The 27,585-nt window shown below is 35.5% G+C and overlaps 3 protein-coding genes across 8 annotated transcripts in view; 2 read left to right on the plus strand and 1 right to left on the minus strand.

Annotated features, from left to right (window-relative positions):
* Positions 1 to 678: 678 nt before the first annotated feature.
* On the plus strand, positions 679 to 7,087 carry LOC131668856 (AP2/ERF domain-containing protein PFD0985w-like). 5 transcript variants are annotated; one of them, XM_058943325.1, is made up of 9 exons: positions 679 to 1,067; positions 1,630 to 1,704; positions 1,776 to 2,000; positions 2,070 to 2,261; positions 2,341 to 2,493; positions 2,570 to 2,648; positions 2,721 to 2,846; positions 2,910 to 2,963; positions 3,482 to 7,087. In XM_058943325.1, exons 2-9 carry the CDS (start codon positions 1,630 to 1,632, stop codon positions 5,122 to 5,124), a joined length of 2,547 nt encoding a protein of 848 aa, XP_058799308.1. In that variant the 5' UTR covers positions 679 to 1,067; the 3' UTR covers positions 5,125 to 7,087. The 5 variants fall into 5 exon arrangements, with proteins under 5 accessions (XP_058799308.1, XP_058799305.1, XP_058799306.1 ...); XM_058943322.1 differs by having other exon boundaries at positions 2,721 to 2,963; XM_058943323.1 differs by having other exon boundaries at positions 2,070 to 2,228; positions 2,721 to 2,963.
* A 652-nt stretch (positions 7,088 to 7,739) lies between these two features.
* LOC131668862 (cilia- and flagella-associated protein 70-like) lies at positions 7,740 to 16,684 on the plus strand. Its single transcript, XM_058943333.1, has 18 exons — positions 7,740 to 8,119; positions 8,440 to 8,807; positions 8,904 to 9,105; positions 9,174 to 9,332; positions 9,390 to 9,634; positions 9,697 to 9,908; positions 10,104 to 10,216; positions 10,279 to 10,404; positions 10,490 to 10,622; positions 10,693 to 10,819; positions 11,066 to 11,209; positions 11,275 to 11,457; positions 11,528 to 11,661; positions 11,730 to 11,878; positions 15,571 to 15,743; positions 15,811 to 15,957; positions 16,033 to 16,284; positions 16,353 to 16,684. The coding sequence occupies exons 2-18, from the start codon at positions 8,697 to 8,699 to the stop codon at positions 16,638 to 16,640; spliced, it is 2,898 nt and encodes a 965-aa protein (XP_058799316.1). The 5' UTR covers positions 7,740 to 8,119; positions 8,440 to 8,696; the 3' UTR covers positions 16,641 to 16,684.
* A 973-nt stretch (positions 16,685 to 17,657) lies between these two features.
* The window catches only part of LOC131668840 (uncharacterized), a 32,264-nt gene continuing 22,336 nt past the window's right edge, over positions 17,658 to 27,585 (minus strand). For both annotated transcript variants that reach the window (XM_058943298.1, XM_058943297.1), the window contains exons 22-31: positions 23,239 to 23,375; positions 21,097 to 21,305; positions 20,654 to 20,971; positions 20,168 to 20,476; positions 19,924 to 20,094; positions 19,539 to 19,714; positions 19,278 to 19,476; positions 19,056 to 19,204; positions 18,830 to 18,988; positions 17,658 to 18,732 (exon numbers count right to left, since the gene is read on the minus strand). In XM_058943298.1, the coding sequence (XP_058799281.1) occupies positions 18,612 to 18,732; positions 18,830 to 18,988; positions 19,056 to 19,204; positions 19,278 to 19,476; positions 19,539 to 19,714; positions 19,924 to 20,094; positions 20,168 to 20,476; positions 20,654 to 20,971; positions 21,097 to 21,305; positions 23,239 to 23,375 (1,948 nt within the window). In that variant the 3' untranslated portion in view covers positions 17,658 to 18,611. The remainder of the gene's footprint in view (positions 18,733 to 18,829; positions 18,989 to 19,055; positions 19,205 to 19,277; positions 19,477 to 19,538; positions 19,715 to 19,923; positions 20,095 to 20,167; positions 20,477 to 20,653; positions 20,972 to 21,096; positions 21,306 to 23,238; positions 23,376 to 27,585) is intronic.

The following is a 27,585-nucleotide window of genomic DNA, read 5'->3' on the forward strand; positions in this document are numbered from 1 at the left end:
TTTCCGTGGTTTTTTATTTATACGGGTCGTGGGCGCGAAATACGAAGACGAAGATAGTTGCCGAGCCGAGCCGATTGCGGATGTTTTTAGGACGTCAGACGTATTGTGCGGGAACTGGAAAGTGTCATCATTGCCATCTTTTTGAATCACGATGGAGTAATGCCAACAGGCATACTCCGATTTTGATTTTGTTTTATTTTTCTGTTTGGTTTTATTTGATTAGTTTATAATTTCGATTTTCCCTTTTATTTATGGTTTGTTTTTACTTTCGTTTTCTTTTTCCCTTATTTTATAATTCTATTTTCTTTTATGACTGTTATTTCGCTAAATAACCTTCAATAATATAGCGTTATGATACGTTTGTTCCGGGAGTAAGTGTGTTCGTTTGGGGCATGCGAGGAATAGTAGTAACTTTCTGTTGTTAGCACTATCAAAATTTTTAGCGATTTGTACGCGTTTGTACGCGCTCGTACGCGTGCGTATACGCACAGTCTTCATGCTTGTCCTGCTCCTGGTTGTGTTGTGTGTGGTTCTGGTTAACCACAGACATATGGACTAATCTAGATAGTTCTTGAATTTAAAATTGTGGAAGGTGCCGACCTCTATAGTGTATAAACGTACGCTAGAAAAGTGAAAGACCAGTCTTTGCAAGTTTTGTGCTTCGCGAAAGTCGCGAAAAGAGCTTGAGGTCAGACTGTCAGGGCGAACGAAAAAACTTTACTTGACGAATAATATCGCACAGTCCAATTACAATTCGCGAGTGTGTTCCTAATTCCAACAAAATAAAAGTCAATACTAAATATTTTGTAACATAAATCCCATTACTAAGTCTTCTATAATGTAATAATCGTTTGTAGTGAGTAGTGGCATATAGTAAGAGAATATTCGCATCAATAAAGTATAAAAAAATTCAAGTGATTTGTGCAAAAAAACTTTTCTCGAGTCCTCAGTAAAGATGGACTGCACAGGTCGGGCTTGGATTTACGAGTGACAATTTGATTACTTACACTCATAGCGTCTACTGAATGGTTAATTATCACTAATTTCAGCACCTGCAATTCACAAAGGCAAGCATATATATATATATATATATATATATATATATATATACATATACATATATGAGACTTGAAATTGAGAGTTGGAAGAGGTTAATCGTGCTTTTTTTCGTTCTCGAGAATGCGATAATTATAACAATACGTATCAAAATAAAGTGACGTTTTAGAATTTCTTTCGAAGCCGGCTTGACAGCCCTGCTTTATTTTCGCATTTACTAAGTGGAACATTTTTTATTATGAGATAGATTTCGTAGTAGCCGAGTAATATGTAACAGAATATATATGTATGTATGTATGTATATACATATGTATGTATATATATATATATATATATATATATATATATATATATATATATATATATAATTTTTTGACTTTAGAAAGTTGCTATCGTTGGTTTTTACCGTTAGACGAACCTATTGCATTTGACAGTCGTTCATTTAACTCCGCAACTGTTTCATTATCGTAATGTTATGCAGTGCCGTTACTTTTTCCAAACGTTTAATAAATCGATTATTAGAAAATGAATGAATCTTCGACAGTTTTTCATTTTTTTCAAAATATTTTCTAGATGGCTGCCAATGCACTTGAGGAGAAAATAAATAAAATTAAACAACAAAATGAACAGATAAGAAAGAGATATAAAGTAACACTTGTCATAGATATTCTATGAGCTAATATTAGAAAGTTCTTATTTCATCATTATTTTATTATTAGGAAGTTGAAGCTGACAAGAAAAATGCAGCAAAGCTGAATGCATTAGTTCAGCTAGTTCCATCAGATGATTGGCCTGAGAGAAGAGAGCCACCTGAATTTTCAGCTCCACCAAAAACTGTTCAAAAACAAAAGTCAGTAACAAAAGATAGGGAAAATGAAAGGTCTACCCAATACTATACAGGAATTCAAGAAAGGCTTGCCAAAAAGGAGCATAAATTTGCACAGGTAAGAATTAAAATAATAATTTACACTAAAGTACAAATATGAATCAAAACTTTATATAATTTTTTTTAGGGAGAAGGGCCTCCACCAGATCCAAAATATAACTTTTTAGCAGACAGTGAAAGAGAAACACGTACAGTTGAAAACAGGACAGATGAGGACAAAAACAAATCAAGAAATAGGGCTTCTCGAGGAGGAGCTGGTCCTAGAAGAAGAGGTGGCAATAATGCAGTAGGTGGAGGATCAAGAGATGCTTTTTTCAAAGTGAAATATTCAAATTAGATATAACAAGTTAGATGATCAATCCTCAAATTTTATGGATAATATTTATGTGTGTTTGTAGGATAATCAGGGTCTGCAAGCTTTCCATAATAGAGAAGAGTCTCTACCAGAATATAAGGCTTGGAGAGCTGAGCGTAACAGAATTGATGAAGCTCGAATCAATAGGCAAAAGACAGCTGAAGGTAATTGGCGAAGAGAGTGGGATTGTAACAAGGTGATAATTTTTTCTATCAATAATCCAAATTATTTCACCTTTACTTCATGTTACTATTAATTGATTATTATTTCAGGTAAGTCTTGAGAAAGATCAACCAAAAAGAGATTATACTCATAAAGATTTATTTGACAGAAGGAATAATCGTTATGACAGTATGTTTCTAAACTCTTATTGATTTTGAAATTTTTATTAAATTTAATATTTCAATTAATTTTTTGTGGCAGATGATTACTCCACTCGCGGACACGGAGGAAGTAGAACTTATCATCAGTCACAAAAAAATTACAGTCAAGATTATCGTCATCCTTATCATGAGCAGCTTCATGAGTTTAAGAAACAACAGTCAGACTGTAAGACACCACTTTCACCTGTTGACAATAGAACTGTAGCAGCTTTTGACCAAAGCATTAAAGTTACAGTGAACCAAGGAAGCCAAGCAAATAAGTCCACAGTGATGAGCGTTAAAGGTGCGAATAATAGAAGTAGGAATGCTCCACATGGTAAATCTGAAAAACACAAGCCTAAAAGATATTGATTTCAACTTTAGCAATTATTCAACTTTGTTATTGTTAGTTTAACAATGAATGTCACTTGTTGCATTGTTCAAATTATTTATTTAACATGAACAAGCTATCAATTTGAAATTAAACAGAAGTCTTTCAATAATAAATTGCCCTACATATTTTTTGATCAAAATAATTTCAATTTAATTCCACTTGAGATTTCAATAAGTGTAAAATTTTTACAAAAGTAGGCAAAGCATTAATAAAAGTGTGGTAAGTAATGGAACAAACGATCGATAATAGTAGCTGGATGTATCATGATTTTGTCATTTGTTAGATGTTTTCATTTTGATTTTGAACCAATTGCTTTTTCATAGATGCTTGTTTTTCAAATTTATCAGTGTTTATTATAATTTTATTGTTTATTATCAAATCGTCGAATAATTAGTGAAAACTTTATACATAATATTTTTTTTTTGCAGTGAATTCACCAAGCATCGCTGGGACTGGACGAGTTGGTCCACGGCAAAAAAGTCGAATTACCTACAGCAGTCAGTCAGATTCTAATACTATGGCTTCCGAATCAAATTCATTTATGAAGCAAAAATCTTTCGATGAAAAAGCGGCAACTGCGAATTTTAATAACGGACCTAAATTAGCTCCAAAAAGTCCTTTTGCACAGAGGAAAAAAGAAGGTAACCTAAAATCTTCTCATTTTTTTAAAAAGGAATTCAGAAATGACCTATCTCCTCGTCCTAAAAGTCAATCGCAGGCCTTACTTTCTCAAAGAAATGAATCAAGAGATCAACGACAATCTAATAATTTCTTTTCAAAGTCCCAACGAATTCAAAAGCGAAAATTTGAATCTATTAAAACAGGTAATGTTTCTGTTGTCGAAGATTTCATGCCTGTTGAAAATGATATCAATAAACCAATAGATAATCAATTTCATATTCAAAACAACGACATCATAGAGCGTGAAACTAATAATATTGATTTTCTGATAATACAAGATACAACTAATAATACAAGATTTTCTGACCTGTTAAACAATTTCAGTCATTCGGTTGCTGATGATAATGAAATTAAAGTCAGAATTGAAGAAAAAGCTGTTGAAGAAAGTAATAAAAATAATGAAAATGACAATAATATAAAAACTTATCAAAAATCGGAATCAACACAAAAAAGTGAGATCTTTGATGTGTATCTAGTTGATAGAAGTATTGAAAAAATAGTTAATTCTTCTTCTGACTTTGTTAATAGATCTATTGCAGATCACCAAGAAATTGTCACAACTTCTTATGAATCATCTTCAACAGCTGATTCTAAATCAGATATACTAGGTGCAGTTGAAGTAAAATCAAACTTAAATACAACAAAAGAAATTTTGGAAACGACAGTTGATATGAATAATAAAAAAGAAGATATTGATTTGAAACCAGAGGAGGAAAAAAATGTAATGTTAGAGCAAAGTGAAAAGAAAATTACATTTAAACAAAATGAAACAGATGACGCTACAAATGAAGAATCTCAACAATCAAACTCTGCTGAGTTGAAAGTTGATAATTCAAAAGTCGAAGATAATTCAGTAATTGATTTAGTTGAACCAGAAGAAAATGCCCAAATACACGATTCAATTCCTAAAGATAGCGATGATAGTGGTTTCCTTGATAATGCTGAAATCGATTTCTTCAATAAAACAAGTATATCTGAAATAAATGATTCTGCATTACTGAGTGACTGCAATGTTATTGAAGATTTAGATGGTTCGTTTAAAAAATCAGTTGTTGAGACTGAGAAAGACAAAATTTTCCAAGAACCAACAAAATCTGACTTTGTAAGTATAATTAAATGCGATTGTAAAGAAACTGTTGATATTTGTGATAACGTTAGTGTCGCATCAAGTGACATACAAGTAATCGAAAGCAAGGAAAAGTCGAATGAGATTTCAGCGATTTCTATCACAGATAATAACGATAAAGTTATAGAAAATGATCAAGAAAATTTAGAAGCTTCTAGAATGATTAACATGAAAGAAGAAAATATCAATACTATGGAAAAGAAAGCAGAACAATTATCAGAAGAATCTACTGAACTTAAATCTGAAGAATCAAAAAACGTGTAATCGCGATATAAATGCACTAAAAAAAATATTCTTTGAAATGCCGCTTTAATTCAAAAAACTGAAATTTTTAAAGTTGAGTAAGAAGTTGATGGTTCTTATAATTACGAAAAGAAAATCTATTTTTATTGTCTAGGAATAAGGTATTTAAAACTAACATTTTCAAATTTGTGCAGTTACTTAACATAACTTCGATAACAAATTATATTTTTAATCAAATAATACATAATAATAAAAAAATGAGTTAATAATAAAATAGATTTTTCAATAAATTATTAAAGCGAACATATACAAGAAGTTCTGATTTTTCAAAACATCGGATGTGTATAAATGCAATAAAGATATATACTACTTCATGTGAAATTAGTAACCATCTAAAAGTTAAAAGGTTCGTCAGTATTTTCAGATTCTTACGAACTCTTACTCAGATTCTTATAACGCGAAATGAGATAGGCGAATTAGAGCATAAAAATGTTAACTGAATAAGTGTTTACAAAATAGTGATAATCTAGCTAAAGAAATTGTGATAAAATAAAAAAAAAGAAAAATTAGCGCTATATTACTATTAAGAAATCATTATCAAGTAGATTAATAAAATCACTTTTTCTGTTGTAGATTGATTCTGTGAGGCTGGTTTATCTATATTTAGTGTATAAAGCCATAATTCTATTTTCTAATGCTTTATTATTTTACTTACAAGTAAAATTTTTTATATAAATTTTACGCAGCTTTATATGAATAAAATTACTAACAATCGTTTGTCTTTCTAATTTTGTTTTTCTGTTATAACAATTTTATTTTTGACTGACATAATATTATCTATCTATCACTTTTTGTGTGAAATTATTTGTAAGATTATATGTATTCAGCAAATAATGATTTTGTTAGTTAACTGTAAGTTTATCAATGCCTTAAGCACAAAAGGTAGCGTACGCAAAAAGTAATTCGCTCATATATTTAGATTACCTTCCAAGAATTAATACGTAAAATGATTTTTTTACATAGTAATCTGTTGTATTTTTGAATACTTTGTTCAGCCAATTATTTACTTTTTTTTAATGTTCAGAGTTTTATTTCATCGTGGAATTCATTTATTTCAACGAATTTTCTTTGAATTGTACAATTCATATAATTCATGTTTTATGCTTCCGAAATACGAGGTGAAAGGATGTATTCAGGATTATTTAATAAAATAGTCAAAATCGAATAATCTTTAGAATAAGTTGTTTAATTCCTTATTTGTGCTCATATTTAATGTTGTTTAGTCAATACATTGCACATTAATTTTTTATATAAATTGCAAATGAGAATGAATATTAAAATGAAGTGTTATGAGCTTCTGTCATTAGGTTGGATTCACAATGTATAAAGTGGACTATAAAATAGATGTACGCATGATTGTTATTTTTCGTGACGAAAAAATATCGTATATTATTATATTATTGTTTTTGACAACGAAAAATTAATAACCCAATTACCTATCAAGTTTTAAATTAAAGAAGAAAAATTATACATCCATTGTTAATTTAAAAGCTGTTAAAGCAATTTTTTTACACAAGCATCATGTAATTTTTTTTGTATTCATCACACGCGGTCATGATATGTTCATATAATAATATAAGCAGAATATAACAAAATTGATAGGCGCAGATCTTACAATAAACAAAAACAGCTTATTGTGAAAATAGTATACTACTTTATTTAAATCATTATTTACGAAAAATATTTCTAATATCCCAATATTAATTTTCATAACGTATATTTAAAACTAATAACATGTTCCAATTTTGTCAAGAGACTTGAATTATGTGCACGAATAAATTTCAAATGTATAGCAAACACGAATTATACATTTACATAAATATAATATCCGAATTTGTTAGTACAGTGATTGGTGATATGTTGCCCAAAGGACGATCCACAGTTTTCCCAGATTTAACCTCTCTGAAATTGTTAATAAAACTGTCCTGACTATAAATCGAAAGTCTTATTTTTCATCGTACCTCGTCTTCTATTTATCATACGTATCAAATGAAATAACAGAATTTGAATTTCTGTATTCTGGAGATATGGCGATAAGGCGAATATAAGATGTACTTGTGATATTAATGTTATACGTTTTATAAATAATAAGAAAATATTTACCTTCTTTTGCTCAGGCTCGTTGATTTCTGAAAACTTATAATACTAGGTTTGACAAACGAATCAAGAATCACACAGACCAGTCATGCATACTCGCGGTCGTTAAGAGCTTAAGGCATGTAGAAGAAATTTCGGAGTGGAATTAAATAATTAGTATAAGATGATAATAGCGAGCGCGCACAACCTGAGATACTTAGCTTGGTAGAGTTGCGAAAGCAAACGGCGGCTCTCAACCGGGAGTTTCTTCTTCGCTGCCCCCCACTCAGACCGCGGCTATTGAGTCCTAGTTCGATACTGATCATATGAATTGATCCCTTCGTCCTAATATGATAAGTTGACTATGGGTCAGTGAGTGTGTCGAAGGTGATGTCGGACTGATGCACGTGGTTGAGGCTACGGTCGTTGAATCGGTGCAAGGTTTGTAGATAGTGCTGGTAGCCGATGGCCCGCGGAAGTTCAAAGTTTATAAACAAGTTTATAAAATTATCAACCTGCATTTATGTCATTAAGGCTTACATTTATTCTACAATATGAATTCATCACTATCGTAATTCTAATATTGATTTGTGTTTGGAATGCTTCATTAGAAAATTCATTTTGTCTCGCAAAAAGAAAAGTACCCATTACAGTTAACTCTGATATCAGGAACTTTCGATTAAGGACGATCGAAGTCAAAAAATCCGTCAGTTGTTTTTCAATTGCCTTGGAATGTGAATCTTTTCCTCGTTGTAGCCAATAGGAGTACAGGTTGCTTCGGGGCTGGTTCATGTTGGTGTCCTAATATCGCTTACAAAGATCCATCAGCATAGTGTGATGCAAGTAGAAAAAGGTGCTTGATTCGACAATAACCATAATGGTGATTTTCAAATATATTATATCATTGCCTTGCAATAATTATTAAAATAATGAAAATATAAAATTCTTTGTTACAATGAACTTTTTAATATTGAACACTTACGACCTCGAAAATTTGGAAAAGATTATTGACCATATGAACTGCAGCCGAACTGCTTGGCACGTGCCAAGTGAATTGTACTTACTACCTTTCCTAATTTTTACAGAAATGTTTCTTTCATAAAAAAGATTCACGGAAGTACAAGTTGTTTGCTCGTGACAACAATCACGTCAATCTAGACGCATTTCATAATTTGTTCCGCATTGTCTCTATCATTACAGCGCTCTCGTTTGGATCGTTTATGTCAATTTAGTATTGCAAATAAACAACTGAAGGATATAAAGAGGTTATCTAAGAACAATTGGCAGAAACAAAGAATGTTTGCCTATCAACTAATGGCTCACGGTATTGGTACCTAAAATGCCGAGGTTGGTGCGAGTACGTATAGCTTTCTCTGCAATCTAACAGCGAAAATTGACATTGGTCGAAGTTTTACTATAAAATAAAAAAAGTACGGTACAGCTGACGCGCCGTGACTATGGCGCAGAAAGAAATAAGTTTTGCGTCGGGCGATTCGGAATTTACTATTGTAGAAGAAGAAAGAGTTGAAACCGAAATCGAAATATCAATTAGCAGCATTGAGAACATTGTAAATATTAATTTAAGCACATATTGATTTGAAGATGTGACGTTCGATCACGCACGTATGACGTAACATCCAATGGCCATCTCTTATTTTCAACAGGGTAGAGATAGTAGCTTGCGAATAAAATTCAAAATCGAGCATCAAGACGTCGTTTTAGGAGAGAGTCAAATAATAAACATTGACATCAGCAACGAAAGTGAAAGTATAGAGCAAGCCTCTATCATTGATTTTACCGTTGGATTGCCTTACTGTGCACATGATTTGAGTTCTATTCGACCGCTTGTGTCAACGCCTGTTTTAAGTAAGTTAATCGTACACAAGATTCTCTTGCCCCTACTTTTTCCCACTGACCAACGAAATTATTTTTAGTCACAGTGTTTGAGGTTATAGAAAATACTGTTATACCTATAAAGAAGAATACCAGAAGAAAAAGTAAAACTGTGATAGAAGCGAACCCGCAACAATCTCCAAGCAGCGAGCTAAGAATTCTTGGTTTGTGCAACGTCGATCTCGTACCACTTGTTCTAGGTATAACTTAAAATCTTATTTCTCCGACAAATATTTATTGATTATTCGCATATATAGGCGAAATAAGTTTCAAGGAAACATTAGTTCTGGAAACTCCGTTATACTCGTGGGATAACAACGGCGTTGCTTGGGAAAACTTACCACGCATATCGATTGTCACGAGCCAAGACGAGTCTGATATGATGATGAAAGGCGTAGAGTTCAATATTATGAACATCACTGTTGAGAGTATTTATAATTTACCTTCGTGTTTCACCGATTACATGGATTACAAATGTGGCACTGTTGCGTTTTCAAATAAGGTAGCCACTTTTACATTTCAACCATCGAATAAAGTGAACTTGTAATTAGTGTTCGATTGGAGATTCAGGATTCGTGTATCGTATTCGAAGGTGGAAAGTGGACGGATTATCATGACGTGGAAAGAACAAAAACTTGGAAATCTCTATCCAAACTTGACAGTCGCGCGAAGTTTTCTAAATATAAAGTCGATTGCGATTACGATTGCGTGAAAAACGACTTCAAAAAACAATTTAATCTACAAGTAAAATGTTATGGAAATTGGCGACGAATAGTGTGGTTGATTTTATGTGTTTTTTAGGAAGTAGCCAAACGTAATGAACCACGCATCGAATGGAACTGTATAGACAGAGTTTTACTAGAAAAAAATGATGTTCAGAATATCCGAGAGCAATTAATAAAGTAGTTTTAACTTTTTTTCTCAAATTGTTGATTTATAACTGAATACTAAGTCTAACATGTTAATTAAAGATACAAATGCTGGCCATTCGAGATCATGATAACTGAAAAAGGCAGCGATCAGTTGGCAGATGGTATAATTTATCAATTTTACGTTGATGCAAGTCAACTTCTCTTCCCTGGAAGTGAGTGAATCTATCAAAATTCCACTTGCAAATAATTATTTTTGATATTTATCTAACTATAGGAAAAATAACTCGAGTATTGGCTCAGCTTTTCACGCAAAGTTTATTTGATATGGAAGAGAAAACTGGATTGAAAAATGGCATCTTTAATGACGAATTTACAGATGAGTCGAAAAATCGAAGGGACAGTTTTAAGCCGGAAAGTTTATCCTCGGTGCGTTTCTTTTCGAACTCGAGTGATTGGTATTGAAACATGCATAAATTTTTAGATAGAATCAGAGTGCACAAAGAAAGAAGAGTGTATACCACTTTTCACAGACAATGGGGAGCCTGTACTGATTTTGATCGAATTGGAGCTTTTTAATCCACTTTACGCCGCGCGTACTTTAGAAGAATACACTAAAGCGTTCGTATACTCCTCGCACCACACAGATTCGGTCTGTTGGTCACTTGTAAAGTTAAACTAAGTATTTCAGGATTGAAGCTTTGAAAAAAACAATAAGACCGAAAGCTCCGTTTTATTATTATACACCGGACATCGCGCACGATCAGTATATGAATTGTGTTAAGCATTTAGTCGACGTCATCGCTGAAAATTATCGAGTAATAACATCAGAAATTAATATGAGACATGTGTTTTTCGAAATAAATTGTGTTTGCGCAGGATTTTATGGAGCGATGTGAATGCAAAGAGAAAATAGAAGATCAAAGCGATGATCCTTGCAAAATGTTATCAAGTTCTAGATTATCCGACAATGAAGAACTCACCTGTCCATATATTTATATTCCAGTTAGTTTTTACATGTTTCGGTAGGTTTAAAATTAATCTGATTTCTATGTGATGTTTAGGACGAGCTGAGTCACTTTAAACAATTCCTTCACGAAAAGGGGAAATATGTATCGATACGTAGCAGTCTGAAAAATAAAATCGTCAATCTACTCGATCAAAAATTTGCAATTGATTCGCCTGATTGGTATGCCGTAGAAAATCAAGTAATTCTTTTCCGTATATTTTAAACGTTTCGAAATGTGAACAAAAAAGAAATGATCATTTGCAGAATTTAGTTTCATCTTGTTACATATACTTGATAGAACAAATGCACATAGCGTTGAATTCGAAGCTTGACGTGCGTTACGCCGAAGAACTTGAGGAGCGTGAAAATATTAAAGATCTTTGGATTAGAGCCGAAGAGGCTTGTGAATTTGAAGATTACGAGAAAGCCGATAAACTATTCGTTAAGGTATATCATTTGTTTCTACCTAAACTATCGTTAAAAATTATAAAAATTGATATGGTTATGTATATATCAGATTATTTGTGACAATCAGAAGAATCCAGATTCTTGGATTATTTATGCTACTTACCTTATAAGAAGACATAACATTGATGAGGCAATTGAATGTTGCCGAGAGGCTATCAAATTAAATACCCGTCATAAAATCGCGTGAGTTTATGTGAATCGTTCATCCGAGTTTCGACAGTGGAATACCTAAATATACTCATTATTTCTAGATTATTGTTTTACGGAATAATCCTGGCAACGAGAGAGGAATACTATGATGCTGAAATATTTCTAATGGCCGTCACACAACTATATCCACTATTTGCTGAAGGCTGGGCTATTTTGCATCTATTTTACGTAAAAATTCAGTATTATCCAGGTAAAATAGCTTTTATGAATATTTGGCCCTTTCCAAAATATTACAATCAGCTCTGAAGATGTAGATACCCAATTTTTGTGACATTTGGTATGAATTTTGTCTATCTAATACTGAACTTCATTATAAACTTTTCGGTCGACATGATAAGTAGATCAACATTAATAAATATTAATTTTGATAAGCATTTTTTTAATTTATGCCTGTGGAGGTATTAATATATTTTTTACATATCGTAGATTCATGAACAGTCAATGTATTATGTAAAAAATGCTGCCAACTCATTGACAATTAGCTTCCTCGTTAACTAATTCAATTTCTAAATATTGTTTTCATAAATATATTTTTTTCATTCATACAATATTTATGAATTTTATTTTATATAATTTTTTTTATTAATTTATTTCATATAACGTTTTTACGTAGATTTTTATCCGTATTGTTTTTTATTATTTCCCAATCTTATTCATTCCATTCCATCTATAATATTCTAATTTTATGTCGTATCATTTTATTTTATCGATATATATATAACCAAGATATGTCGTTTATTTAATCAATATTTTTCATAACATATTGTTTTATTTGTATGTTCATCATGAACTGTGCTAATTTATCACTAAATCATGCGTAAAAAAAATATATAAAATAAGAAAAAACAAGGACACCGATATTTTTTTTATATTTTAAATTGCGATAACTTAGACTACATATCATAAAATTATTCGTGTGATGTTTCGTTTTAAATCTATTATCGTCAACTTTAAATAGAATTTTTTAACATAAAAAATTCGGTATTAGTCAAAAAAGATGGTTATTTTCGTTGAAGAATTCTATATTATACTACAAGCAAAAGAAATCATTTCTTTAATTTACGATAGCTCAGGCTAAATATAATCGAATTGCTTATCCAAAGTCTCATTATTAAGCTAGAATCTTTAAAATGAAACTTTAAATTTTAGAATGAAATGATTGTATTATGAAGAAATTGATTTCAATCAAAAGTTATGGCTGTTTATTTAAAAGATCCTAAATTAAGTATATATTATCTTAATCTAAAATAATCTAAAATACTCTAAAATCTTAATCTAAAGTAATATTACCTTAATCTAAAATATTTCGAGATTTCGTGGCCCGAATGATCCGCACAAAGAATTCGGTTCATTGTTTATAATAATTAATATTTGTACCAAATTTCAAGTTGATTAGATTTAATTTATTCCTGTTATTATAAAAACAAAAAAAGTTTACTTATAGACAAAAAACATTTTTTTGCAGAAACAAATCTATACTTAAGATTTGTAGGATATTTTACTAATAATATGAGACACCTTCAGCAAAACTTTCAAAAAGTTTCATGCATTATTTCTTAAAATATTTCTTATTTGTTAACGTTTTGCAACATAACTTTAAAATGAAAGTAGCTAGAGATGCGATTTTTTTTGCAAATCAAAAGAAAATAAAATTACTACAAAACTCTAACATAAGATTCAACAAATCTCATGTATAAGTCTAAAAATAATTAAAAAATCAAATTTTCATAATTTTTCACGTTCACAAAATTTTTATCTTTGACAAAACTACTCGATAGAGTTAAATAAATCTTTTTTACATTCTTTACGTATGAAAAAATCGTCCAAAAAGTCTTTATACAACAAATGACACACGCGCACGCACGCACACACATAATTTTCTTAAAAATTACATTTTTAGACCTCTGATAACCTAAAACAAACTTCTAAAGTGATTAAATCAACAGAAAAAACTTTAATAATATTAAAAAATTTATTAACTTTTCCTAGGAACAAGAAGTTATGCTCAACAATTGTATTTTCATTTTTTTTTATTCTTTTTTCGTTGGATTTCTTGCACTTTTTCCTATTAAAAGCAAGATTAAAATTAGTAAAGCGAGCTTTATATAAGAAGTAGAAAGAGATGATGGTGAATGCTATAGTTTTCACAATATAGTCATGTAATTTGAAATCGTGCATAAACTTTTTCTTAGTTATTTAACGTAATCTTCTACTATTGGGGTTATACTACTTAATTGATACATTTTTTATAAATGATAATCTACTACTTATACTTAATGTTTGAAATAGAATTATCCTAAAAAAATAGTAAAAATAGATTGGTCACTCTATTAAAGCCGAAGTAATCAAAACACTCATTGTAACGATACTCTTCGGTGGAATTTTGATATTTAATTATACTAAAAATCTCTTTATAAGTAGTTGACATCTTTTCTGTTAGCTTCTTTGAGATAATCAAGGAGCATAAGCCATCTAGTAATAATTCAATGTTTTGGCGGTATATGTACACAAACGTTGAATGCCATTCAAATTGTGACTTCTCATCACGCAAGAATTAGTCATAGTTGGTTGATAGAGGGTGACCACAACGCGCCAGTGGAATAAGCATTTATTATAGGTTTAAGATCAATGTAATAAAATAAAGCATTTCTATATCAGCATCCCATTTTAAGTTTTCACCGACGGATGCAAGCCTTACCTTGGTAACCAGTGACGATGACCGTTGTAGTGTGAACTACTCCCATCCTTCCTTAAATCTCTGCAATATTCGATGTATAATTCGGTTTTCCAACATGTCGCCTATTAATGGGTGTCGCGAACGGGAAAAACATCTCATAACACATAACTAATTCTTCAATTTCCACTAATTCCACACAATAAAGCGAAGTTTGACAATACGGCAAGGAGTCCGAGTTATGAACAACGAACTCTAGTTGGATCTTCTAAATCATCTCATTTAGAACATTACTTTCACTCAACACATATTTCGTGTCCAAATTCTTTACTTCATTCTCCTCATAAATGACAATGTTATCATTCGGTAGAATATAACTCAATTCTTGATACTCATTGTAGATCTAATTTTATGAATAATAATAACCCGCAATAATAATGTGAATTAATTTAATATGAATTTAATGAATAAAAATCTCTCGTTGTTAATATATTAAAATGCTTCAATGGAAAAAATAAATCCGAATTAGAAGATTCTCAATCAACTAACAGATTTGCGAATAGTGTAATTTTGGTGAAAAACAATAAAAACTAATCTGCTGCACATTTTTTTGACGAATTGGGAAGGAATTTGCTACTTTCGCTACAAATAATATATTAAAGTAATAAATTCAAATTGTTCTTGATGCTATGTGCATATTCCACACTGCCTTTCGTATCAGGCAGATAGTAAAGGTCTGCTAGTACCGGATAATCACCTTAGGCGCGTGGCGTTGATTCTTATAGAAAACGAGTCTACGATATCTAAACGAAAAATAATTTTTAAAGTAAAAAATATATTTTTTCAGATATAACCTTTCGTTCATAACAAAATTTAGTAAATTTTATAATGTTGTTAATAGTTTTTTTCATGATACACTTATAACTCATTATTCTATGTCTATTTTTAAAAATTGATGTTAATAGTTTCAATGATTACGACGACGTAGATTTTCGACAAATTGTGGTCAAAATTATTTAATTGTTTATAACTATTGACCTACCCATTAGGTTGACCTAAAAGTTTATAATGAAGTACAGTATTACGTAGATAACATTTATAACAAATTTCAAGAAAATCGGTCATCTACAGTCCTAGAGTTGATTATAATAACCTGGAATGAGTTATTTTTTGAACAATTATTCATGCAAATAATTTGAATATTGAAGGTATTGATGTAACACTCTGCATTACCGAAGAGTGTATGAGGGATCGAAATCGTGATGGTGAAACAATGAAAATCCTGAATGAAGAACCCATGGTCTGGACGACAGCTCTTTGCAAAAGTGATCGTGTTTTTCTCTTAACTACTTGCCTACTTCTCAAACTCAGTCTCTACAATGTAATTTGTTACTTTTTCAAAAGTCATTTACCGTTGATTACCAAGCTTAATGTTGCTATGAAAATAGTTTGCAGAGCTATCCTTGACTCAAGACATTTGTCGTAATGATAAATCGATAGCATTCCTATATTTCTCCAGCGCGAATCGATATCTACAACAATCATACAGCTCAGTAATCGAGTGCTTAGAGGAAGCCGAATCAGTAATTGGATTGGTAATCACGCTATAAATGTAAACTTCAATGGTAAAAACAAGAAATTGTTAAAAACAGCTGAAAATCACATTTCAGGAGTTCAGCGTCGCAGCTCTATTAGGCCACGCACACTATAAAATCGGCAACATCGACCAAGCGACGTCTCACTACAAATCGATCGACATGATGTACGAGAGGCCAGAAAATATTCACTTAGTACACCTTAGATTGGGTTATCGTATGATCGAGTTGGAAGAATACGAGCACGCGAGAAATGTCTTTTTGCGAGCTTGCAAGCACGAGCGTACTTGTAAAACTTGGCTGGGTGTCGGCATCTGCTATTATTTTGTAAGATATAAGTAATATTGACTCGTTGGCCAAATGGAGTACGAGCTGTTTTCATTTTCGGTGAACAGCTGGAAAAATTCGATGAATGCGAACTTTCACTAATGGAAGCCAACCGAATTGATTGTGAGGATGCCGAAGTTTGGGGATATCTTTGCCTGTTGAGTATAGCTTTGCAAAGGCACGAGGAGTTTACTCAGTGCTATAGACAAATGCTTAAGGTGAGCATACGCTATTATTTTTTTCTTTTTTTTCGAAAAGAATGGGAACGAGACCGTCACGTACATCACGGTAATATTAATGATTCACTATGTCGCAATAGAACGGCCTCAGAAATGACAAACTGTGGCAGCTTATAAGGCAATCTATGGACATATTTGGATATGCATCTCCAGTCAGTGTAATAGAAGATACAATTGACAAATGCATTTGTTGAATCTAAGAGCTACACCATAATTCAACAAAATTGTTTTTAAGAAAATCAGTGAAAATAAAGAATCAATTGATACTCAATACTGCACTTATCTGTTGTTCTCTGATCGTACGATACAATTTATTGTCTAACATCGGTTCGCATAAAATGTTCGTTCCAAGATTTCTTCCTGACTCTGTGAGGATGAGTATCGAACAATAAAGATTTTATCAATATAACCAGACATTAACATCACTTCTTTTACTACTTTAATTCATAATAATTCATCATAATGAGGTCTTATTCAGCTATATTCGTTGGTAAGATTTTTATACATTTGTTTGGAAAAGGTTTAGGTTATAAAAAGTTATTTAGTGAAATATGAAAAAATATTCAATTAATACTAAGAAATAAAATATAGGTAATTAATCTGGGCTTTGATTCAATATTCCTCTTAAATTACTGGTAAACATCGACTGATTATCATTATATAGAAAATTATCATCGATAAATCTTCATTTTGCGATTAATCAGTGTTACAGTGTCCTTTGTCTTAAAAAAAATTTCCTTTTAACCGAGTCCACGTACTGAACGTAAATTTTGATTAAAACACGTTAACTTTTTTAAATTTTACTTCTTTGTGAACTTTAATAAAATCTAATTTATATGGTAATGAACAAAATTACGTAAAATTTGATTTATAAGCGATTGACATGTACATTTTGTCGAATCCTTAATAATTGAATTTTCATTGACAAGTCATGTATAATGCGAACAGCGTAGCGCCTACTTCTAAATCAAAATTGATATCACAATCCCAGTACGAGTACCATACCGTACACCAAAATATTATGTGTGTGTGTGAATGCACCGTTATACTTGTATTACACTAAAATATTATATATAGGTTATAAAAATCAACAGTAGGTGACATATCCACAGAAAACTTTAATTCACTTTTGATAATGCCATTATGTTAATAAGTTTCAAAGTTTGAGTTAATCAAGTAATCGATGTTTACCATTGTCTTTTGATTTTTAATAATAAATAAAATATACAATACAATTTTTTTATCTTCTTTTTATTCAATAAAGAATTTCAATCTCGTTAATGACTGTGTTCCTTTTAACAAAATGATTATCAATCAATTACTGCTATCGTAATGTCGCAATATGCGTTATGACAAGGGACTCGATAATACGTGTTTATGTACAAGTGCAAAGATGGATGAAATCTGCTAATAACGTATTTCTTTTCTTTCAACTCGACGAAATTTCGAAGCCAACGAAAAAAACAATATACATACTAATCTAATTCGTCTACCGTTGCACTTTTGAAACTCAGCTCAAAATATAATAGCATTGCATGAAGCAATGTTATACTTTTTCCAAACGTTATATAGATATTGGCGAGTTTCACGTGGCTCAACCAAATGAGTCGATGAACTCATCCAAGTCCAGGCGTATAGAGCACTCTACTCTACGTTACCGAAGATAATCAAACGATATCTCGCAATTTAAATTTTAAACAGCGAATCGACGCGATTGAAATGATATCCCACTCTTCAAAATAAACCAAAATCAACTAAATTCGTCCAATCTTCCCTCCATGTTGCGAGATGCATATGTGCGTTTGGTATACAAATGGGCGTTAGATAAGGTACTAAAAATACGATTCGATATCTTGTGTCATGTAAAAAAAACAATTCACCCCTTTACACCATACAATAAAACTTTCTCGATTCATCGTTTATTGCACACACACACACACACACACACACACACACACACACACACACACACACAGAGCGTTATATACCGTCCGAAAGATAATTTATTTTAAATAGCTTTCAGATCTCTCCCTCACTACGTGGTCAGAAAATGAATATATTATTTACAATAGAGAAAAAATATCAACGTTATAGCGAGCGCAGTGTCTTATCGATCAGCCGTAACGTCGTCTCGGGTACGGCATCCGTTAAAGCTTTACGAAAGCCATCGTAAGGAGCTAGTAGTCGGAACGTTTCTTTCGCGTGTTTCCTGCAATAAAAAAACGATGTTTCTTTTCTTTGTTTTTTGACGGGAGAGGAAGGAATGCGGAGTGCGCGGACGCGCGCGATCATCGTTACATATTTACCTCGCTTGCAAATTGCCATCGGTGAGAAGTTTAGCGACAGTCGAAAGTAGCTTATCCCTGACGTCCCGCGGCAGGATCATCACGTGTTCCGGACCAATGTCGCTGACGATTATGAACAAGAGTCGGGCCGTCGTCGCGTGCACTATCGTGTTCTGATGGCTGTAACGCATATCGTCGCAATCGCAATCGAGCACGTGATTTCGGCATAGGGGCGAGTCGCGCTTACCAAGCTCCGCGATTGGCGATCGTCAAGATCGTGCGCTGCGGCGGCAGATGCTCGATCATCGCGTCGAGCGCGCGATTGCAGTCCTCGCGTAAAAATCTGTTCGTGTCCGCGGTCCGATGCAGCAGTGGACCCGCTATTTCGTCGAGATCCTGCAATCGAGAACACGAGGCGCTCGTAACGAGGATGTTCGTAACGAGAAGTGATCGATCGCGGGCAATTCACCTGATGATCGATTCCTCGTATGTGCGAGCTGAATACGTCGCCGGCTGCCGAACACGCAACTCTGGCAACCTGGGAGCGCAGATTTTTCACGTGCTTGCCGAGGAGCCTCGCAACTAGACCAGGCGCACAGGCGTCTAATAGTTCCGGCTCCTCGCGTGCCATCTGCGACAGACTCCTCAGTCCCTTTAACGTCACTTCCCTGAAACGTTAAAGTGACCAGTGCAAACGCAGACAGCGACGCGACAAAGATAGCTCGCTTACCAGTCTTTACTTTCCAGCTGTGCAAAGCACTGTTGAACCACCTTTGACGACTTCTCTACGTGACGACTCGTCGGCACTGACACTGCTCGATGACAATTCGACCGCGGTCTCATTTTGCAAGGTGAGACCTTTAGTAACCTCTTTGGCAGATCGATTGGCGTTGCCAAACGAGACGGCTGTAAACATAGCGCGTTAGGTGATTAAAATCGAGTACCGTTACTCTGAAAAGACCTACAGCACGTCTAGCTTAATATAAATTGAGAAGAAGCTTCTGGCAGCGATCGGACAGCAAAATGTCTTTGCGAAAAGAGCACTCGGCAAGCCATGCGAACACAGTTACCGTCGAGTTGAATAATAAACGAAAGCAATAAATTAATCAAGTAACCTGTGGTTTGACGCCAACGTTATCGATACTATCAGAGCTGCTTTCGCGGTCAGAGCCGTCAAAGCCAATCGGTAACGGTGGAGTCTCCGATTCACCTGATATGTCCGATCCTTTTGACACGCTATACGCGCTGATAAACCTCTTTGGACTCCTACTTCCAGAATTGGGCGACTAAAAGTATAAATATCATAAATGATGAAATGTCGTCGTACATTTATCGTCGTGTAAAAACACTGCGTCTCACCATATTTCTACTATTGCAGCTGTAAACCGAAGCTTTAGACTCGATATTACGCAGCTCGTTCTCGTCGTCGAACGGCGTTTTCGATCTAACTGACGAAGAAGCAACAACGATCGACGTAATGCTTACCGCCTCGCCTGTCCTCCCATTTCCAAAGTCTAATGTCTCGAAAGCCACTTCAACGTCCTCCTCCTCCTCCTCCTCCTCCTCCTCGTCCTCTTCCTCCTCCTCCTCCGCCACCACCACCTCCTCCTCTTCCTCTTCTTCGCCCGAAGGTTCTCTACTGTCATTAGCTCCGCTCACCTCTTCGACCTTTGTAAATGTTTAATCAAATGTATTTTCGTCAACGAGTCCGACTTCCGTATTGATTCTATAATACTACTACGTTCACACGTTGTAATCGCTGCCAAAACTACAATATTCACACGGACAAATCACGTACACACGCACACGTGTAGAAAAAAACATACGCGAGTGATGATATTTTACCGTAGAACTTGCTGGGCTGACGGGTCTAGTTGCTGAAACTGGTCGAGACTTGGCGCGATCGTAACCATTGCACAAGGGTTTGGATGCCAATAGAGATTCGAGGGAGAATTGACGAGAACTGCTTTTGACGGACTTGCTCGGCGATTGAATTGTTTTCGATCGGTCGAGATTTGTCGCGTTCACCAAGTCGACGCTAAGCCGATCGGATGACGAGTCCGTTGATGGTGATTTCGGTATGGGATGATCGGTGGCTCCGCGTTCGTCGCCATTCGACGTCGGACAATCGGATGCTTGCTTGACGCTCGTTTTGGTGGACAGCTGCGGAATTAATTGGTGCCTCGACTTTACCGTTGGAATTTCACAGCGAATTTCAAGCGCTTCGTTTTACCTCTCGTCAGGCTAACCGAATTTGCTATGTCAAAGGGCGCAAAAAGAGTACTTACGTCGTGCACGAGACGACTAGAACGGCTCTTGAGAGAGATAATATCGAAAGCCTTGTCAGACTCATCGCTTTCGGTGCGAGCCGGTGACACGACGATCGGTTGTCTGTTACTGCTGCTGCCGGTACTCCGAAGAAGACGAACACTCGTGGACGATCGATTCGACGACAAACTACTTCCGCTACTGCTGCCGCTCCTCGCTTCGTTCACACCTGTACATGTATGGTTTACCGATGTTTTGTTATCCGGAGATTGCGTAAGTGCAATCATTGGATGTTGATAAATTGGCTAACATTGATAATCGATTATTCTATCATTTTTTATATCAAGCAATTTCAGACAACAGCTATCATTTTCGAAGAGCCTTCATCAAATTGCGTAAGAGTGTCCGCTTTTAATTTGTTCTATGCTCGCATAGTTCTGGCAAATACGGTTTTATTTAATCGTCGCGAATTTCAAAATTAATTTTTAGTTTTTATTACGCATTATAAAAATCGTAGCTCCAAAATATACGAACCAAAATATTTATTTGATTCAATGGAAATAAATTTCAACATTGCACATTCAATCATCAGCATCATATAATTCAAAAGATTAAGCGACTCATTGCAGCTTTAAAAATTTATTTATTTCTCAAGTGCAAAAATCATCTATTATTTTATTAAAATTGACCAAATGGCACTTATTCATGATCGCGCGCGCACACATACCATTACCTCCGCTGGTCAACCTGCAATCGATCATTAGCGCTCGTGCGCGCCTTAAGGCCGCAGCTCTCGCGCATCAAGTATTAATGGCAATTGTAATCAACGAATAAACCTGAGCATTGTCGCGTCTCTGTATTTGTTTTTCGCGCGTCTATAAGACAGAATATCGATTTGACATCACTCGCTCAAAAGAGGAAGAAAACACGACGCTAAATATCGATTATCGCGTTCAACTGCCGCTATACCTGCATAATGCACCGACACGCCAAGCAACGACGGTGCGCCCGGGGTTCAAGAACCTCCCGTTCCAGTTCAAACGTTTTCGATCGCTTGGTATACGCCGGTGCCTATATATACTTATTCTAGTATCTATATGTATGCGCGTGAGACGAGAGAGGGAGAGAGAGTCTGCGCTAGGTACATATATATATATAGTGTATGCATCTTGCCGGTGAAACACCACACGTGTGTGCTTTTTTTCCGGCTTGTATTTCGTCTGCGATGATTGAAATTGAGGATGGATTGTTGAGGGGCTCTGTGCATTTCATTTTAGAGCTGGTGATGAATTGGTTGTTGTTATCAAAATTGAAAAAAAAGCGCTGGTTCGTAATTTAATATTACTCTAATAATTTCAACAAACATATTGGATTGATAGATATTAGTTTCTCAAGGTATTTTTTTAAAATAAAATATGCGAATTGATAATATGAATTTAACTGATTAGGCTCTTTCTAGCAAACGTAGAACTACATCAATGATATAATACACGTTCTAAGTTAGTTTTTATTGTACCGATCTAATGAAGAATTATTCCATCTAACGGTATATTGTAAAATATGACATCAATATATTTATTTTAATAACACTCGAGTTTGAATGTCGATGAACATTCTGTTATCGTCTCAATCCACAGCAGTATTTTTAATTTTGAACGGTGTTTCATCAATCAGGGATTCTCGCGCGTAATTAATGTCAATATTATATGAATTTTATTCGAAATTAAAAAAATATTAGAAAACGTTGAGCTTCCATCAAGCTTTCCAAGTTAATTAAAAGTTGACGGTGAACTTCCTGAAAACAAGCGCCAATTAAATCGTATAGCTCGTTAAATAAAAAAAAGAGCCACTAGCTAGAATCGCAATCAGCTAGGCAGCTAGTCACGCCACAAATCGATTAAAAGAAAGACCAGAATGTTTCCCAGAAAAAGATAATAAAAGCGAGCATTTTTGTAAAAGCCATGAAATGTATGTTTCGCGCCGAGCACACGACCTATCTCAACTTGGAATCGCGCAACAAGGCTCTTGCTCTCCCCCTCGTCGCGAGCAATCTGCTAAAAAGCATTTGGGGTAGGTCGATTCGCTATCGTCGTGCAATCGCTTGTGCGAATAATGCCAAATGGAAAAAAAATGGCGAATGTATCGCGTTTGCGATTACTCACCGTGATTTCGTGGCGGCGAGGCTTCGCGTTCGACGTTGAGATTCGACGACCTGCTGCCTGTCAGCGGGTCTGTTGTCGAATTTAACTGCTGACGATGATCGTCGACGTTTGTTTCTTGGATCGCCGGATCTTTGTCGCTGCAAACGATTGTTTCGTTACGTTGCTTGTTTTTTTTTTCTCGCTCGACGTTAAAAAAATGAAGAACGTTTCGAGATATGCAAAGTTATGTCAGACTTATCGTACTCGTGTGATAACCGATGTCTGAATGAACCTATCGTGTTCGATATAAGAAAACATACCTTCCAAAAGTACGCGACGTCAGCTAAAAAAATTAAAAATTCAAATCGGAACCGTTATAAATATTCATAGTCATCCTACACAGTGTCAGTACTCCCGTTGAGCGTGAGGGCGAAAGCAGGTGTAGTCAGGTGAGTGGCGGCAGCAGCGTTGCCGTTCTCCAATACCACGGAATCCACGCCGATAGGTCGTCGACATCTGAACGCACACGGACAGCAACCCAAAAGACTTTCCGTGAACTTTCGTCCACTCGCCGGTTTGATGATTACCGGACTGACGTTCAGTACTTTGCCGTCGTCCTTGGCCGCATCCGGCCAGACGCAGTATTTGAAGATCATGTTCGTCAGGCTTGTGGTATTAATGAGTGGCGAGACGAGTTGGGTTTTGTGGTGATGATTAAATGACCCATGGTGATCGCTTGAATAGTCACATGTTCATATTGATTCTTGCAATCGAGTCTCTGGTTTCGAATAAACTAAGTGTTTGCGTGAAATCTGGTTAAATATACGGAATTTAACGGTAACACGACAACATCGTGATTATCCGATGGTTTTTGAGGTCGTGATGGTTAGATAACAAAAAGCTCTTCTTTGGAAACAAAATGTTTATGTTCTGTAAACAATATAACTACCGGCTATACTGAAAAAGTTTAGTTTCAAAACAAGCAGCTTCAATTACTTGTACTACAATCCACGCGGTACTTCAAAGGAAACGCGGCTTAACAAAGTAAAAACAACGTACGTAATCAAGTTGTAATTTAGGAAAAGAAGCATCACTCACGACGAAATGGCAAATTAAATTAAATCTACTTGTGTAATTACACATACAAAAAGCAACACAAACCAGACATTCATATATTCATGCCTAACTAAACGCCCCCAACGTGTGTTTACAGCCAAGCTCGAAATGACGTTGCCAAGTACTATAATAGATGTTTGAATAATTGACACCACGAGTTTTTTTACTCCCTGAACTTTGACGTAGAGACCTTCGTTGCCACTCAAATAAATATCGGTTAATGGGCTACGTTGGGTTTATCGTGATTGCTCCTATGTAATGTGTGGCAAGCTTTTTTCGATTGAGTCATTAGAGTGTGTAAAGGTTCGCGCGAGCTCATGTAATATGAAATAAATTTTCGCGATATTTCCGTAGGAATTTCAATTTGTCTCAAAGCGTTTAGGCAAATCATGGAATTTAGCACTGAGATTTGTTCATCGGGCTATTTCTTGTTTTCACTCATTTATTCACTTGGCTGCTTGACAATTACGTCAACTTTTCGATCTGGATTTGCTAATCATACAGCAATCCATACGTGCACTGACTTTGCGAATCAAAAACGCGGATTCCTTGAATTTATCAACGAGCCAGCGCGTTCGCGAAAGACAAGCGATTCCGCTCGTCGCAATTGGACAGTTCGCCAGGAAAAAAAGGAAAAAAAGGAAAAAAAGAAAACGTCTTGGCAATCGCGATCGGAACACACTTGCTCGGTGCGGACACAAGCGAGCGAATAAAGAGTCACTCCCGAAAACGGACGAAGCCGCGTGGAACAAAGTGAAACGAGCGGGCTTGGTCGCGGCGCTCGCGACACGCACGACTACTGGCACGCCGGCTGGCGAAGCAAAGCTAGAAACGCCGTCCGCGGGCGCTGCTGACCGTTTACAAGCTCGAAACCCTGCGCGCAACCGCCACCACCCGCACACCGCCTTCCCTCCTCCTGCCTCGCTGCGCCTTTGTTTCACATCGCGATAACGCGCTTAATGTGCGGACTGCCCGCGCGCGGGATTGTTAGCTTCGTGTGTCTTCTCGCGCTTTCGACTTTTCTTCTTCTTTCTTTTCTCTCTCCCTCGAGGGTTCTTATTTTTTTACATCGCTCGGCCGGTCGATGATATCAAACGCGACAATAAAGATTGCTTTTGGCTAAGAAGTTTGAAAAGCTTGGGAACGAAAGAGTAAGTATAAATACGGTATTCGAATGACGTTTGTCCATCGCACCAAGTTCTGATTAATGAAGGTTCATTCTGCTGGCAGAATACGAGTATATTTTTCATTCGATACTGCGAGTGCGCGCACGTAATTTCGCTTGATGACAAAATCACCCTTTTCGCGATGTATATCCATCGAGCATACATACGCTCACCGTATTTGTGCATAAATTATTCACCATTCGCTTTTTACCTTATCAGTCTGAAACACATTGCTCCTCGCCTTGATGTCTTGTGGGATAATATTTTAGTCGCCACACACTGACGGTACGTATACGGGTAGTCCACTGCACTTTTACAGGTATAGTGTGTACTTTGCATGCGTCAACGGAAATGATATGAGGTAACGACGCGAAAAATGTACGTGCGTATACCTGCACTTCACGACGAAAATTACGAGACGGTTATATCCAAATATATCTTAGGATGAGCAAATGTTTTCTTTTTATTGCGCGCAATCGGCATACGAAACAATAAAGAGACGTTATTGTTCAGCGATTCTTTTTGACATTGAGTGCTTTACATTTAATTTCAGCCTCGATTGAATAAAACTCAGTGACTGAATTAAAACTCATTTGATCACGAAAGTGTATAGATATAATCGATTACCACTTAGATCAGGTAAGCGTGTGGATCTCTGGCGAAAGTTTCCAACAATCGCGCGAAGGAGAAAAGCTGTCACGGCCACAAAAGTGTAAAAAGAGGGCGAAGAACATAAGGATAGGCCGGATGTGAGAAATTTCCCAAGGGGAAAATTTTACACTCGTGCTCGTCAAGAACATTCAGTATTTTCCTTTTTCGTCATTGCGCGTATACACCGCGCGCTTGCCGATTCTTCTCGCGAGCTAGTTACATTTATCTTTGCGTGAATTCTTTAGTTTTAGATTCGATTAAAACGAGATTGACAAAATGTAGAATGGCCAAAGGGACGTCGTACGCGCCGGCGAAGCGAATCGTTGTGCTTATCGCAACGTTATTTCTCAATGAATGTTTGCCTGCATACGTACCGATTATCATCTGTAATTGCGGTCGACAATGTTTTCTTGAACGCGCGAGTGCGCATATTGACTTGACGGCATTACGGGTCGAATTCGAAAGTGCCCGCTCAACTCGACGCTATACATTTCGCTTCCACGCCCTTCGTATTATAAATCAATCATCCGGTTATCGCAAGCCCAACGAAACAAAATTCAGGTGATCGCCGGATCGACGGAAAGAACGCGACAATGCCCGTTGACGCGACGAAGGTCGAGCGTCCGATAAGCGTCCAAATCTAAATTTAGAGGCACGCCAGCATAGTAAAAATAGTACATATCCGTATTTTGGATTCGCTTCCCCCATCGAATTCCATCGCGTACACGCGTAAATGCGTACGCGCCGAGCAATCGATACAAACGACCCACCTGCCCCACGCGACCGACCTCGAGATACGTATGTATTCGTAACGTGTGCCAGGAATTAGGCCAGACGAACACGCACCAAATTCTCATTTGCTAGAAGGAGAAGGCGAGAGCTTCCCGGCTGACGTGTAGGTTTTTTTCCCTCTATTCCGCGACAATATTTCCGAGCTAGTCATGATTTTAATTCGTGGGGAAAGCTTACTATCTCATTTTATACACTCGTTCGCTTCTTATTGCGGTGCGATTTGCGATCGATTTTTCGAACTGGGCCACATCGGTCTAATATGCGATTACTGCCATTATGCTTGATGTTTTCATTGACATACCGTAAAAGGATATGAAAAATTTTAGGCTGATGAGCGATACCCCTCGTCCCCTCTTCCTTATATGTAGGCATTTATTTCATAATCTTCCAGTCTTTTCCCCTCTTCATTGAATATAGAGCTGCATTAAAATGATAAGATATACCATAGACTTTTAAAAGAAAGAGTTTTTCAATTAACATGTAAATAACTTGTAAGATCGTTTAATAAGTTTGCGCAATTATCGAAGAGTGTAAAAAGGGCTTTTGAGTGTAAATTCGCCTGTAAAATTTATATAAATACGCCGCGCCAACTGCAGAGAGCTACCTTTTCTCCAGCCTCTCTGTAGTGCGGCTAGGCACCAAT

The sequence above is a fragment of the Phymastichus coffea genome, unplaced genomic scaffold (assembly GCF_024137745.1).
Source record: "Phymastichus coffea isolate CEN01 unplaced genomic scaffold, Cenicafe_Pcof_1.1 PCOF00084, whole genome shotgun sequence".
Taxonomy (NCBI): domain Eukaryota; kingdom Metazoa; phylum Arthropoda; class Insecta; order Hymenoptera; family Eulophidae; genus Phymastichus; species Phymastichus coffea.

What these genes read in the sequence shown, in the direction of transcription:
- LOC131668856 (XM_058943322.1), top strand. Translation starts at nt 1,630, where the DNA reads ATGGCTGCCAATGCACTTGAGGAGAAAATAAATAAAATTAAACAACAA. An exon ending in AGGAGCATAAATTTGCACAG is followed by an intron (nt 2,001 to 2,069) that starts GTAAGAATTAAA and finishes AATTTTTTTTAG; the next exon opens with GGAGAAGGGCCTCCACCAGA. An exon ending in AAGGAATAATCGTTATGACA is followed by an intron (nt 2,649 to 2,720) that starts GTATGTTTCTAA and finishes TTTTTGTGGCAG; the next exon opens with ATGATTACTCCACTCGCGGA.
- LOC131668862 (XM_058943333.1), top strand. Translation starts at nt 8,697, where the DNA reads ATGGCGCAGAAAGAAATAAGTTTTGCGTCGGGCGATTCGGAATTTACT. An exon ending in TTAGCAGCATTGAGAACATT is followed by an intron (nt 8,808 to 8,903) that starts GTAAATATTAAT and finishes TATTTTCAACAG; the next exon opens with GGTAGAGATAGTAGCTTGCG. An exon ending in TCTCGTACCACTTGTTCTAG is followed by an intron (nt 9,333 to 9,389) that starts GTATAACTTAAA and finishes TCGCATATATAG; the next exon opens with GCGAAATAAGTTTCAAGGAA.